The following is a 14,922-nucleotide window of genomic DNA, read 5'->3' as shown; positions in this document are numbered from 1 at the left end:
TACCATGCTGAAGTCTGTATTCTAGGTGTGTAACCACATATTTAAAGTGCTAGGGAGCCGGGCGTGGTGGAACACACCTTTAATCCCAGCACTTGGGAGACAGAGGCAGGTGGATCGCTGTGAGTTCAAGGCCAGCCTGGTCTACAACCTGGTCCAGGACAGCCAAGGCTACACAGAGAAACCTTGTCTCGAAAACAAACAAGAAAACAAAATAAAGTGCTAAAGAATCTAACATAGGGTCTTGCACACACTATAGAGCTAACACCGAGCTAGCAATTTATTTTTTATTTTTGAAGCAGGGTCTCATGTAGCCCAGGCTAGCCTTAAACTCACTATGTAGCTGAAGATAGTCTGAACCTCCTGCCTCCACCGCTCCACCACTGGGGTCCCAGGTGTGTGTCTCCATGCCTGGCATCATTTGAGGGAGGAGGAAAAGGAGAGGAACACAAGTGTCCCGCTTCCCGCTTTCTGCTGAGGGGTGACAGGGTAGAAAAGGTGCTTTGTGGGCCCTTCTGAGGCCTCTCCCGCACGTGTCTGATGCCACTATTTCCAGATCCTTGGCCTTTTGTCCTTGTCTTCCTGCTCCCAGATACAATTAGCTTCTCAAGAACACAAGGCCTCAGGTGACATTCACACACACACACACACGAATTAACTCCATTAATTAGGTTTTTAAAGAAACAACCAAAACAACTGAGGGACTGGTGAGACTCTGTGCTGGGACTTTTATTTACATGGGAGGTTATGGGCCTGTGAGGCCAGGACTCCGTGACAGCCACCATGCGTCTCCCAGGGCCAAGCACCTGAAAGAAAGTGTTAGATGAAGAGAGCGCGTCAGGTCAGCCTCCCACAATCCCACATCACGGGGAAGGTCCTACACCAAGGGATGGAAGTAAAGAGGCATAAACCAGGGCCTTCAATCTGGGCTGGGGCTTTGTCACACCCAAGAGCCTATGCTGTGCCTAGGGAGAGACAAGGAGGCATAGCAGTAAAGGTCGAAACAACACAGGGCATGTCCAGGTTGGAGGTTTTTAGGTTTCTGTTTTGTTTTTTTGCCAACTTGAGTTATCTGAGAAGAGGAAAATCAATTGAGAAAATGCTTCTATCAGATTGCCTGTAGGCAAGTCTGTAGGGTTTTTTGTTTTATTTATTTTTTTAATTAATGATTGCTGTGCGAAGGCCCAGTCCACCAGAGGAAGTGCTACCCCTGGACACCCCTGAATTGTGTAAGAAAGCAGGCTGAGCAAACCATGAGGAGCATGCCAGCAAGCAGCATTCCTCCGTGGCCTCGGCTCAGTTCCTGCCCTCAGCTTCCTGCATTGACTTCCCCCTGACTTCCCTCAGTGACGGAGTGTGACCCGAGAGCTGCAAGCTGAATAAAGGTTGCTTTTGTGGTGTTTATCACAGCAAGAGAAACTCTAACTCAGACAAGGCAGAAGACAGGGTGAAGCAAGAGGTCGGCAGGAAAGGAGAGAGGGCTAGAGCCAGCACCGAGCTGCTAGCTCCAGGCTGCCCTCTTATGTTGGCCCCACATGGCTGGCACAAAAGACTTCCCGGGGCATAGGGTGCTGTCCATAAGCCGAGAAAGGGCCTTGAGGATGAGGCAGAACTCACCAGAGAAATCTCTTCATCCAGACATGATATGCTTGACAAAGGCTAGGGAAAGGAAACAAGAGTCAGCCACACCGAGTGTCCCTCGGAGCTCTGCCCTCCTCGCCACTCCTTAAACTGCTTCCTGTTCCCCACACTTCCAACCTTGCCGTGCCCTTTCTGCAGGTGGAGGTCCTCTTGTTGGAGGGTTGGGGGGGGGGGAAGGCATAAGAGGAAAAGGACCTAAACTCTACTATGCCAACACTAGACAGATGACATGAATGACATCATCACAACAGATCCTCACAACCATAAGGACGGTGTTGCAGAAAAGGATAATAGACTCTAGAAGGATTCGCCACCCCAGCTAGTTCCCAAATAATTGAGACAGGCACCTTTTCGATTAATAAAGGCTTTAAGCACCATAACTGGACAGATATCAACCCTCTAAGCTATTGTGCTATTTCCCAGCTGCACACCCCAAGTCACTTGCCATAATTGTTCCTGCCTGGACTGATTCTGTCCCATCAGGCCACAGGCTCACGGTCCTTACTACCCCATGGCGACATCCTCCTCTCCTGCTTCTCTCCCTTGCAGTCCCCATCAGACCCCAAGCCTGGGAACCTAAACTCCGCCTACTTCTCTTCTGCCCAGTTACAGGCTGCTAGCTAATTTTATTAACCAGCTAACTTTAAATTGGGGTGCAAGATTTTTTTAAAGATTTATTTATTATTATACACACAGTGTTCTGCTCATATGTGTATCTGCAGGCCAGAGGAGGGCATCTGATCACATTATAGATGGTTGTGAGCCACCATGTGGTTGCTGGGAATTAAACTTAGGACCTCTGGAAGAGCAGCCAGTGCTCTTCCAGGGTGCAAGATTTAAACAACATCACTTGATGCATGTGAGAATGTGCTCATCTGACAGCAGCCAGATCTTGGAGGCCAGTAATCAGCATTAGAAAACACAGCACCAGGCCAAGCCCTACAGGAAGGCATCAGCACGCCCACTCCTCATTTGAGAAGACTGAGGCTCAGAGATGGTAAGTGACTTGATCCAAGCCACACAGATGGTTTATCACAGAGCTGTCTCCCAAACACAAGGTCCTGGGCCAATGAGATGAATCAGTGGGTAAAAAATGCTTGTCACAAAAACCTGATGACCTGAGCTCAATCCCCAGGAACCAATGCTAGAAGGAAGTACTGACTGCTGAAAATAATCTTCTGACCTCTGAACACACATGTGTGCCCATACCTGTACTTATGTCGCATGTACACACTAATAACAATAAATACACATTTTAATGTCCCTTCCATTATACCAGATAGTCACTCCTAATATGGAAACACAGTATCCCGTGAAAATCTGCCACAACCCATTTGAGAAGAACATCCTGAGGCCTCTGGGCTGGCCCATCCCATCCCATCCCACCCCACTCCCTTACCTTGGGCCCCCTGGAAAGCAAGGCAGGATCAATACCTTCATAATTGATGCAGCCACTGGCATCCTCCTGCCCAGACAGCAGCTGTTCCACCTCGGCCTCACTCATCTTCTCTCCTGAGGGTGTGAGAACAGGCTTTTAATGCCAAGTGGCAGAGAAGTGGAAGGAGAAACTGAGGCACTCATAAGGGTTAAAGCCCACCCTGAGTCTGAGAAATGGTTAATGCCAAGTCTTGGCGAAGGCTCTGGAAGGGGGGGGGGGGAGTGTCACATATTCCAGGGCACACTCTGGGGCCTCTGCCCTCTGCCTATAGCACAGTCTATGCCAGGCCTCAGGATTAACCCCTGCTCTGCCAACTGCTCTCCACTCCCAGCTCCTGGGGGTAACCCCAGTTCCTGGCATAGACGGGGAGGCAGGGTTCCACAGAGTCCAGGAAAACAGGCCCTGGGTTAGGATTTGCCAGATGCAGGGACCCTTAGATACATCCCACCACACGCCATTTGGCCCCCACTTATCCAGCCACTCTCCTGCAGCTTTGATCTCTGCCCGGCTGACACACCCAGGGTGGCAAGGACATGCCGAAGCTCGGCCCCCATGACGGTGCCGTTGCTTTCTTTGTCAAAGACCCGCAGCCCCTCCACGAAGTCCTCGTAGGTGCCCTGCTCCTTGTTGCGGGAGATGTGCTGTAGGATGGGCAGGAACATCTCGAAGTCCAGTGTCTTGGAACTCATCTCTTCCGAAGGGCATGGGGGCAGACAGAAACCACCACGTAAGTCGATGCTCAGGGGAGGAGGAGGCCAAGAGGTCCCTTCTCAGCCCCAGCAGCACAGGGCTTAGGCCCCAGCTGGATGAGACACTCCATCAGCGACAGGCAGAGGCACGGAGGAGATAAGCCACCAGGACTGAAAGGAACGTGTCTGTATAACTCAGCACTGGGTCCAGTTATTAGCCCGTTCTCTATGGGGGCCGAGATCAATCACACTTAGACATCGACCCCCACACTGACCTTCAGGCTTGGGTTTGCCCAACACACGAAGCACCTCCGCGTTGGTGGGGTTCTGGCCCAGGGCCCGTAGCACATCCCCACACTGACCGTAGGTGATCTTCATCTCTGCCGTTGGAGTCCGGTCAAACAGCGAAAAGGCCTCTTTGAACTCTGTAGAGAGACACCCAGCTGTAGCCCCTGCCCAAGTGAAGGCAGCGGCTGTGTTGCTCAGTGGAGCAGTTAGGGACGTAGCAGCTCCCTTCAGCCACTGTTCCAGGCTGTCCTTGGAAACAGCTCCTGCCCCATCTCCTGGCAACCAAAGTCACCTAGGTGACCCCACGACCTATCCTAGCACTGGCCTCTGGCTCTCCTCTCTCAGTCAGTTATTGGGTGTGACTATTTCCCTGTTTCTCCTAGGCTCACACCCTTCCCTGGTATAGGCTCCTCTCTAACTAGAAAGCAGTGGAGAAGCGAGAATGTTCTAGCCAGGAGTGAGGCTTCCTAGGTTTTCAGCTTGGCTCTGTGTAGTAAAGTAGAAAAGCCAGGCTGGGCCTCAGTCCCCTCTTGCTCTGCCATGCCTCCCTGTCACTGTGAGTGTCCCGGGAGGTGTCAGGATGTGGAGACAGCTTGCAAAGTGATACGACTATTATCTGTACAGCCTGTTCCCAACTGAAAGAGCTCTGTGGCCAGACAAGGTGACATTGGGGCCACAGTCGGACCTGCCAGGCCTGCCAGTGAACCACCGGTAGCCTTTGGTAAATGGACAACTCTGTGTGTCCTCTGCCTCCTAGCTTTAACTGGGGACACAGTGTCCACCTGCATGGATGACTGGTAGGATCACAAAGTGTGCCAAGTGTGTGGCTCACCAAGGTACAGAACGAACCAAGGTGGCTCTCCAAGTCACCTGCCTCTGGAGATAGCTCAGTACAAGACCTGATAGTCTGAAGGGTAGAGAGCAGGCCAAGCTGAGACACCCCTGAGCTCTTTGCAAATAGACTGGCTTTTGTTTTCTTGAGACAAGGTCTCAAGTAGTCCAGGCTGACTCCAAATGTGCTCTGTAGCAGAGGATGGCCTGGCACGCCTGACCCTCCTGCCTCCTCCTCCCAAGTGCCAGCATTTTAAACATGCACCACCATGTCTGTTCTCCATCAATTTGGAATCAATTAAGTTATTAGAATAATATGAGCTGGCAGTGACACTGAAGTCACCTCATGTTATCCACAAAGAAGTGGACAGCCACAAACCGCAGCAAGTGACAACAGACTGCAGCTGTCTCTTAAGGTAAAGAGGCCCCTGCTAGCAGAGCTGTTCCACAGGGGTGTGCAGATCTGTCGAGGGGCCAAAGAAGTCAACAGTTGGAAGCTAGTTCCTCTGAGGGTAAAACGAACTACTAAACAGACCAGCAGCTGAACCAAAGAAGACCGCTGAGTTACCCTCCAAAGAGGCCGCCTTTAACCATGCCCAGGTACTTTAGGACAGTTTGTTCCCTTAAAGGCCACATATTATGTAAATTATGCAGCAACCAAAGCAGATTGCCCCAGACTTCATTGCTTACAGCCCTTCCTGCTGCTGCACACATGGAAACACCCGTGTTTAGAATTACTACTAGGAATAAGGAAGCCATTGGTGCTGGAGCAATCACATCAGGCGACAACAGACTGGGGTGCGGAGGCAGCTGCTGTGGAAGACAAAGAGCCCCTTGTGGGAGCCCAGTTCTAGAAGGATATGCAAATCTGAGCTAGTTCCTATTGGGGAGGTATAGGCAGCGTTTGTGGGTTCCTTCCTCTCTTCCACCCTTCTCCCTTACTAACACCCTAACACTGGATCGGAGAGAAAAAAGGACAGAGAGGAAAGGGGGTAAACTATGCTTGGACGACTTCCTGCTGGTTAGGAGCAGGTTTGATCCTCGCCGTCAGGACAGCTAATGTCTTCTCATTTCTTTCCACGCGACTTCTTGACACACCACAACCAACCAGCCAACAACAACGACCCTTCGGGACCCTAGCACTTATATATCCTCTGAAAAGTTCCCAGAACACCAAACATCACACACTCACAGAAACTATACGCAGCTGGCAAAGCCATGCGCCCACCAGAGCATGAGGCAAATAATCAGCTGCCATGAAGCAGCCTCATATCCCCACACCGGGGGTTAAAACAGAAACATATTCCCATAACATTTCTGTGGGGTTTTTTTAAAGATTTTTAAAAATTATTATGTGTACAATACATGGCCCACATGTTCACCTGCAGGCAAGAAGAGGGCAGTAGATCACATTATAGATGGTTGTGAGCCACCATGTGGTTGCTGGGAATTGAACTCAGGACCTCTGGAAGAGCATTCAGAGCTCTTAACCGCTGAGCCGTCTTTCCAGTCCCTGTGTTTTTTAAAGAAACAAAAATTCCAAAATTCTCACTAGAGGGAGGTGTAAGGAACTTGGAGCCATATCGCCCAGAGACTGCGAACTTAGAGGAACATGGCAGTTAGCCCCACAGATGAGGGCGTGTAGACAGGATGTTCAACAGTCACAAAATTTCTGAACTGAACAGAATCAAATACCTTCACTTTGAAAATGAGAAAATTAGGTTTTAAAGAAGTAACTTCTGGGCTGGAGAGGTGGCTCAGTGGTTAAGAGTGCTTATTGCTCTGTCTATCAGACGACCAGATTTCAGATACCAAACCCACTTCAGGCAGCTCATAAAAGCTTGTAAATCCCACCCCAAGAGCTCTAATGCCTGCTTCTGGCCTCCCCAAGTGCACGTGCATACACACATAAATAAAATGAGCCTGGAAGGAGGAGGAGGAGGAAAAAGATGAAGAGGAGAGTGAACAACTTCTCGTGGCTCATAGTGTCACAAGAATCACTGACAATAAGTCTCCTGATTCCCAAAGAATGTTCTTTCTACTATAATACAAGAAAACCATCGGCTGGGGCTGAGGATGTAGCTCAGGCAGTAGAGTGCTTGCCTAGCACAGGTGAAGTCCTGGGTTTGATCCCCAGCACCACCTAAACCAGGTATGGTAGTGCACACTTATGACTCCAGCACTTAGGTGGTGGAAGCAAGAGGATCAGAGTCCAAAGCCAGCCTCAGCTACAAAGTGAATTTTCAGCCAGACTGTAGCCATAGCTTCACCAAAAGGCAAATGAAGAGGCAACAGGGATGAAAAAAGAGCCTGGCATGGTGATACACACCTTTAATCCCAGCACTCGGGAGGCAGAGGAAGGCAGATCGCTGTGAGTTCGAGGCCAGCCTAGTCTACAAAGTGAGTCCAGGACAGTCAAGGCTACACAGAGAGACCCTGTCTTGAAAAACCAAAAAAACAAAAAACAAAAAAAAAAAAAAAAAAGAAAGAAAGAAAGAAAGAAAAGAAAAAAAAAAACATTGTAATCTAACACAAAGAGAAATAGCTTCAAAGTCAGGGCATGGAAGGTTACAGAGCTAAACCGAAGCCTGAACCCTTGAGGGAGAGAACTCAGCCGCTGTCCTGGCGAGCTCGCCACCATTTCCCTTGGGCAGTGAAGAAGCATTGTTACGAATTGTGCTTCCAGTGCTCACTGGTGCCACGGATTTGACATATGACATCGCTACAGATGCATGTGCTCAGGGCTAGAAAGCACTAAGACCTTCACGGCATCTACAACCATTGCCTGCCTGCTGCCTGCCTGCTGCCTGCCTGCCTGCCTGCTGCCTGCCTGCTGCCTGCTGCCTGCTGCCTGCCTGCTGCCTGCCTACCTGCCTGCTGCCTGCCTGCTGCCTGCTGCCTGCCTGCTGCCTGCCTGCCTTCCTGCCTGCTGTCTGCCTGCCTGCCTGCTGCCTGCCTGCCTGCTGCCTGCCTGCCTGCTGCCTACCTGCTGCCTGCCTGCCTGCCTGCTGCCTGCTGCCTGCTGCCTGCTGCCTGCCTGCCTGCCTGCTGCCTGCCTGCCTGCCTGCTGCCTGCCTTCCTGCCTGCTGTCTGCCTGCCTGCTGCCTGCCTGCTGCCTGCCTGCCTGCTGTCTGCCTGCCTGCCTGCTGCCTGCTGCCTGCCCACCTGCCTGCCTGCTGCCTGCCTGCCTGCCTGCTGCCTGCCCACCTGCCTGCCTGCTGTCTGCCTGCCTGCCTGCTGCCTGCCTGCCTGCCGCCTGCCTGCCTGCCTGCTGCTTGCTGCCTGCCCACCTGCCTGCCTGCCTGCCTGCTGCCTGCCTGCGTGCCTGCCTGCTGTCTGCCTGCCTGCCTGCTGCCTGCCTGCTGTCTGCCTGCCTGCCTGCCCACCTGCCTGCCTGCTGCCTGCTGCCTGCCTGCCTGCTGCCTGCTGCCTGCTGCATGCCTGCCTGCCTGCCTGTCTGCTGCCTGCTGCCTGTTGCCCGCCTGCCCACCTGCCTGCTGCCTGCCTGCCTGCTCGTCTCCACAGCATGACAGAAACAGATTCCTGCCACCAGTTCTAAAACACACAGGCCAGTTCCCAAGTTCTGTGTAAACTGGTACACTTTCTTAGAGGGAAACTGAAAAGTACAACCATTAATCTTACAATTTCAGTGCAGGTATCCTGTCACCCAGGACCAGGAAGACACAATGTCCCCCAGATGTTAACAACATGAAAGTCTCCCTGATTTTTTAAGTACATCCATGTGTGAGAAGTCTCTCTTTTTTAAGATTTTTTTTAAACTATGTGTATTAGGGGGGCGGGTAAAGGGGGGGAAGCACAAGAGCCGAAGTTATAGGCAATTGTGAACTGCCCAATATGGGTACTGGGAACCGAACAAAGATCCTCTGCAAATACAGTACATACTCCTAACCACTGAGCCATCTCTCCAGCCCCTTGAGATTTGGCCTTTACTGACACTTTATATAAGATTGAGAAATTGTCTCTACTGCAAATGAGAAGAGTTGGTGAGGGAGAGCACAGAAGAACCCGTGTGCCTGCAGGTCACCACTGGCCTTGCCACCAGGGCGGGTGGACATGTTGCAGACTTACTCTAAGACGGGGGACTGAGGGCCCATAAGCTAAAGAGGGTTTCTCGCATGAAGAACAGAAAGCACTCTGCAAGGACAACTGCAAACAGAGGTCTAGAATCAGATGCCCGAATTTGAACCCTGAACCTCCCTACCCCCACTGCTGCCTGTGTGAGAATGGACAAGACACCCAAATTCTCTGAGCCTTGAGCCCTGTTTTTACTACCTGTTACATGGGGCGGGGGGGCAGGGATAGCCTCTATACCCCCTATGGTTGTTTAAAGAATAAAGTGACTTGATCCATATGAAGTGCCTAGGACTATGCCCAGCAGGCCTGTGGGGTGATAATAATTACTATCACCACAAGGGCCACTCAACCCTTCTCCGGAAAGCCAGATGGAACTTGGAGCTGTTCACACTTACCTTCAATCTGGTCGGCACTGAAGTCTATCTGTAGGGAAAGAAACGCAGGGGTGAGGCAGGGCCTGCTGAAGGCTTCCAAAAGGAAGTCTGGTCACCTCCAGCAGACCCTGATGAAGAAGGAAGGGAGGACACGGGGCTGAGTGTAAACCAGTTCTCCCCAGCAATGAGCCAAATTGGCTATCTCTAAAACAATGTGACCTTCAAACATCTTTCCAAACCAAGGTTGGAACCATGCTGGGTGATGCACACCTGTAAGCCCAGCCCTCAGGGAGACAGAGGCAGGTGGATCTCTGTGAGTTCAAGGCCAGCCTGGTCTACAAAGTGAGTCCAGGACTGCCAAGGCTACACAGAAAACCTTGTCCCAGAAAAAGGGGGGGGGTACGAGATTAGGGGCTAGGGAAATGGCTGAGCCATTAAGTTCACGTATTGTTCTTGAAGAGGACCCAAATTCAGTTCCTAGCACCTACACAGCAGCTCACAACCATGTGTATCTCCAGTTCCGGGGGATTCCTTTTCTGGAATCCATGGGCACCAGACACACACATGCAGACAAAACACTCATACACATAAAACAAATAAATCTTTAAGCACACAAGCAAACACCCACCACCAAGAGGAAACAAGACAGAGCTAATCTATCCCCATTGTGCTAGAGCCTGCAGTGGTCCAGCTTACACAATTCCTTCTTGTCCTACACAGCCATGGATAAGCTACTCTCACTGTCACGCCCAAGTTCTCCCAGTTCCTGATCCCATGACAAGACGCTCCTCAGGCTTTGGGTGCTCGCTCCGGGATCCCTCTTCTGCCTGATACTGCCTGTCAACCCACCTCCCTTCCTTCCACCACCCCGTCACCTTCTTCCCAGGCACTCTAGGAAGTTATGTGTGCCTGGACCCAGTCACAGCTCCCCTGGCCTGTCCCCTGAAAGCCAGGTTCCCCCCAGGGCAGAGATTTTTATTATTATCACTGAAGTGTTTTGTACATAGTAAGTACTCAGAAATGTAGCGCTGAGTGAATGAATGGGATTTGGGGTGCCCCCCAACAAACCTGTTCTACAAGGCATCTGGGAGGGAGGTTCTGAGATGACCTGAGATGACCAAGCTTGAATCATCATTTTACTGCGATGCCCTTCTCCACTCTACCCTGGCCCTCCCTTCCCAAGTGCTGGTGGGTGCCACCCCTGGGGCACTTCATGTGCCACAATTCCATCCCCACCTCCTCCAGGACTGACACCATAGGGGCTCAGTCAGGACTTTATGTGCAGGAGGCTTTGCCAAGTTTAGGGGTCAATGAGGAAAAGGTCCCCCTCAATGAGGAGAAGCCTCTACTACACTACATACACCACACTACACTACACTACACTACATACACCACACCACATACACTACACTACACTACATACACCACACTACACTACACTATACTACACTACACTACACTACACTACAATGACCCTATGGGGAAAACCTTGCCTTGCTTTGAAATGCTTTTTCATCCCTGGAATAGGCATGTCCAAGAAACCAGGACAGAAGCACATAGCCTAACTACGAGGTCATCATGACACACTGGGTTTACCTCTGTTCCCACTTTAGTCAAGGACTCTTATAAACAGAGGAACTAGGTGGGTGAGTATGTGAACTGGGGGGGCGGGAGAAGGATGGCTCCCATGAATACCGATTCCTTCTTTCCTTCCTTTTTACAGAATAGAAAATCAGGAGAGGTGACTGAGTGGAGGGAAGTGACCGGTGAAATGGGGACTGCTCACTTGATGCCACTGGGTAGCTGCTGTCCAGACAACAGGGACCAAGCATGGTGTCTAATCAGACAAATCAAAAATAAAGGTGGGGGTCGGGTGGGGACACAGATGGTCTGCTTCTAGGAGAGACAGATGGTACAGAAAGCCTCTAGGTACCATCAGGGTTTCCTCATGAGGAGCCACACACCCAGTCCAGGGGTTAACTGCCTTCATCTCTCTGACAGGCCAATCCTGTTAAACCCCTTTAGGGCTAACAGGGTCTTGACCCCTTGGCATAGTTGTGGGCTCTGATCCTGAGAAGACTATGGTGACCCACACAATCAGAGCCTTGGGTGTGGGGGTCTCTCGCTCTGTGTCACAGAACCTTGTCTTCACGTCTCATCTCCCCTCACCTTGTCTCCAGGCTGAGACCCCCCAGGGGCCACCACTCCAGACCTGACATTAATAGCTCTTCATGCTGGCAGCCACTTGACCTCTCCCAGTCTGGTGCCAAGGCTTCAAACTGCTCCTCTCCCGAGGCTTTGGACCCCCTCCCACCCAGGCCCAGCCCTCCCCAGCTCAGACCTTGGGGCAGCTGGGACAGATTGCTGGGAGGCCTAAATGACTGAGTCGAAGGGACCCACAGCAGCTCCAGAGAGAGGGACTGTCACCAGCCAAGTGCGAGGAGGAGGATGAAGCAGGGCATAAAACTGGGAGACTGAAGAAAGCAGGCGCAAGTCCCTCACCGAGTTAGCAAGGTCTCAGGCAGGAGTGAGCAGACCAGGCTGGGGCCATAAAGGAGTGTAAAGAAAGAGAAAGGGAAGCGCCCAGGCTCCTCTTACCTTCTCCTCCCCTAAAGTGTGTTTGTGAGTGAAGCCTCCCACACCCCAATACACGAGAGCTTCCTCCTTGGCTGCTACCACGCCACCCCCCATTAGACCATTGGGTCCTGCTGTGTCTGTTTTTCTTTTTCTTTTCTTTTTTTTGTTTTGTTTTGTTTTGTTTTGTTTTGTTTTGTTTTTGAGACAGGGTTTCTCTGTGTAGCCTTGGCTGTCCAGGACTCACTTTGTAGACCAGGCTGGCCTTGAACTCACAGCGATCCGCCTGCCTCTGCCTCCCAAGTGCTGGGATTAAAGGCGTGAGCCACCACGCACGGCTGGTGTGTCTATTTTTCATAAGCACATTCCACCTCTCAGAGTTGGAGAGATGATTCAGCCGTTAAGAGCACTACCTGTGTTTCCAGAGGACCAAGGTTCAATCCCCAGCCCCGACATGGCAGCTCATGATCTGTAACTCCAGTTCCAGGGGTTGGGGGAGGGGGGTTGGGGAGGGGATACCACGGCCTCTCCTGGCCGCCATGGGCACTGCATGTGGTACATAGACATACATGTAGGCAAAGCATCCATACACAGAAAATAAAATAATAAATGTAAAGATATATATTCATATCCTACTTCGGTCAAAGGCCAATCTTCACTATGGCTGCCACACACGATGCTGGTTGGTCGCACCTGCTACCATTTCTGATTTTTCTGGGCTAATCAGAAGTCGCCTGGCTGAGCTTCCTTTCCACACAGCACAACCCGCTGTTAAAACAGAAAGCCTCTGACCCCAGGCTAGTACTGATTCCCCTGGCCCTTGGGGCTACGATCTGGGGCATGGATGCCACAGTCCTCATCTCTCTCTGGCCTGAGAGAACTAGATCTCAAGAAGAACAGGACAAAGAAGATGCAGTGGGCTGAGCTTCACTCACCTTCACACTCTTGGGGTCAAAGGCAGAGTCCTTGTGGGGCTCGGGAGCCGAGGCGGGGGCTGGAGCTGGGGCTGCAGCTGGCTTGGCAGCCTCCTTCTTAGGCTCAGGCTTCTTGGGAGGCATGCTGTCTTGGGATCTCCAGTGGAGGTGAGACCTAAAAAGAAACCAAAAGAGAAGAAGTGGCTCCTGAGAGGGAGGATGGGGGACTGGGCAGCCTCCCCCTGGCTTTTATCCTGGGCAGGAGCCCCCCACAGAGGTGCTCGGTGAGAGCAAGAGCAACGGCTGCTGACTATAAAAGGAAGAAACACCAGCAGCTGACATCTCGGTATTGTCACAGGGTTGGAGTCACCACTGCCCTCTCCCATAGCCACACACCTCACTCCTCACAGCTTGGCCTCTAGGACAGATTGGTCCTTTCCTGCCAATTGGTGGAAACCCAGACAGGGGCAGGAAAACAGACCCCCTCCAAAGTGTCAGGGGAGCCAGAGATGAGCTGACTTGAGCTATTGATAACCCTGACACAAAACCCAGGGGAGGTTGAGGCTTTTTTTAGTCCCTCCTGAGCAGAGGCAGCTCACTACACATTCCTTTTAAGTTAAGATCCTTTAAGCCGAGAGCCTTAGACCCTGCCCTAAGGCTCAACTCTCCCGGCATGGAGTCCCGAGGCAACAGCTGGTCCAGACAGTCTCCCAACCCACAGGGCAAAACCCTGCATTGTCCAGGGCAGGCATCCCAAGAACTCCACAGACTTCAGCTGCCCAGATCCAGCCTCTACCCACAGCTGTTCTTTTATCAAGGATTGCACATTTGTCCCCCACCTCAGGGGGCGGGGCGGTATGTGGGTAAGAAACAGAGATATGTCAAAAGTTGGGAGGCTAAAGTTTAGAAAACTCAAGGTCTAGACACGCGCTTTGTGTCTAACTCATTCTGCGCCACTGAAGTCTGTGTGTGTGTGTGTGTGTGTGTGTGTGTGTGTGTGTGTGTGTGTTTGCTCTCTATGCGCCATGCACTACTTACTATACACTATTCCTATAAAATCTCATTGAATCTTCCATGATCCTATAAAGACAGATACCATTATTACTCAGATATCTCTCTCTCTCTCTCTCTCTCTCTCTCTCTCTCTCTCTCTCTCTCTCACACACACACACACACACACACACACACACACACTATAGTTAAAATAACTTGGCCAAGGTCACTCAAATTATTAACTATGAGCTGAGACTGAGACCCAGGTATGTCTGGTTCTAATGTGTATAGTTGAATAATTTATACTTCAGTCTCGTTTACATGAGAAAGAAAAATGGGGGGTGGGGGGGAGGAGCCATCAGGAAGAACAGGATAGAAACAGGGGGGGGTGATGCCCAGGCTCATCCTCACACTCAGGAGGCTGAAACGGAACAGGGGGACTATGAGGCCAGTCTGAATCACACAGTAAGGTCCTAGCTAAACAAAAAACAAAAACAAACAAAACCAGGGAGACAGAGTGGAAAGGAGGAAAGCTGGAAGGAAGGGCGTGGGGGATGAGAATCAGCTGATTGTCGGGGAGGCCCCTGGAGACCTAGGGGTGAGGGCAGGAGGACGACAGCAGATTCTTATTTTTTTCCACTTCCTATACTAATGAAAATTTTTGTAACAACCATGTGATGTTTTGGAAAAGAAAAGAAAAGAAAAGAAAAGTCAACAATATTCAGGAAAACAACCAAAAAAGTTTGTCTACCACACACACACCTGAATCTTTAGACTGTGTCTATGACAGGATAATAACTAAGGAAAGACCAGTTGGTGGTGGCACACTCCTTTAATCCTGCTCAGGAGGCAGCCAGCCTGGTCTACAAAGTGAGTTCCAGGATAGCCAGGGCTACATAGAGAAACCCTGTCTCAAAAAAAACAAAAAAATAAAATAAAATAAAATAAATAAACAAACAAAACTAAAGCCAAAGGCATACTAAAACACCAACAAACAAGGAAGGCAGAACACCACTTTGACTTTCCATGCCATTTCCTCACCTGAAAACAAGACTGTATGAGTTGAAAACATAGCACACTCGGCTAGC

The 14,922-nt window shown here is 50.9% G+C and overlaps 1 protein-coding gene across 1 annotated transcript; it reads right to left on the bottom strand.

Moving 5' to 3' along the window:
- Positions 1-713: 713 nt before the first annotated feature.
- Positions 714-13,074, bottom strand: MYL4 (myosin light chain 4). Its single transcript, XM_084750081.1, has 7 exons — positions 12,863-13,074; positions 9,375-9,402; positions 4,041-4,190; positions 3,594-3,767; positions 3,073-3,150; positions 1,615-1,656; positions 714-803 (listed from the first exon to the last, which is right to left on the bottom strand). Exons 1-6 carry the CDS (start codon positions 12,983-12,985, stop codon positions 1,628-1,630), a joined length of 582 nt encoding a protein of 193 aa, XP_084606207.1. The 5' UTR covers positions 12,986-13,074; the 3' UTR covers positions 714-803; positions 1,615-1,627.
- Positions 13,075-14,922: the final 1,848 nt, after the last annotated feature.

The sequence above is a fragment of the Acomys minous genome (assembly GCF_964271855.1).
Source record: "Acomys minous genome assembly, chromosome: 12".
Taxonomy (NCBI): domain Eukaryota; kingdom Metazoa; phylum Chordata; class Mammalia; order Rodentia; family Muridae; genus Acomys; species Acomys minous.
This window is presented reverse-complemented; position numbering and strand designations above follow the sequence as displayed.

Excerpts from the sequence above, each read along its gene's own strand:
- MYL4 (XM_084750081.1), bottom strand. The coding sequence starts at position 12,985 with ATGCCTCCCAAGAAGCCTGAGCCTAAGAAGGAGGCTGCCAAGCCAGCT. Across the intron at positions 3,151-3,593 it reads GCATGTCCTTGCCACCCTGG|GAGAGAAGATGAGTGAGGCC; the intron begins GTGTGTCAGCCG and ends TCACACCCTCAG. Across the intron at positions 1,657-3,072 it reads TGGCTGCATCAATTATGAAG|CCTTTGTCAAGCATATCATG; the intron begins GTATTGATCCTG and ends TCCTTTCCCTAG.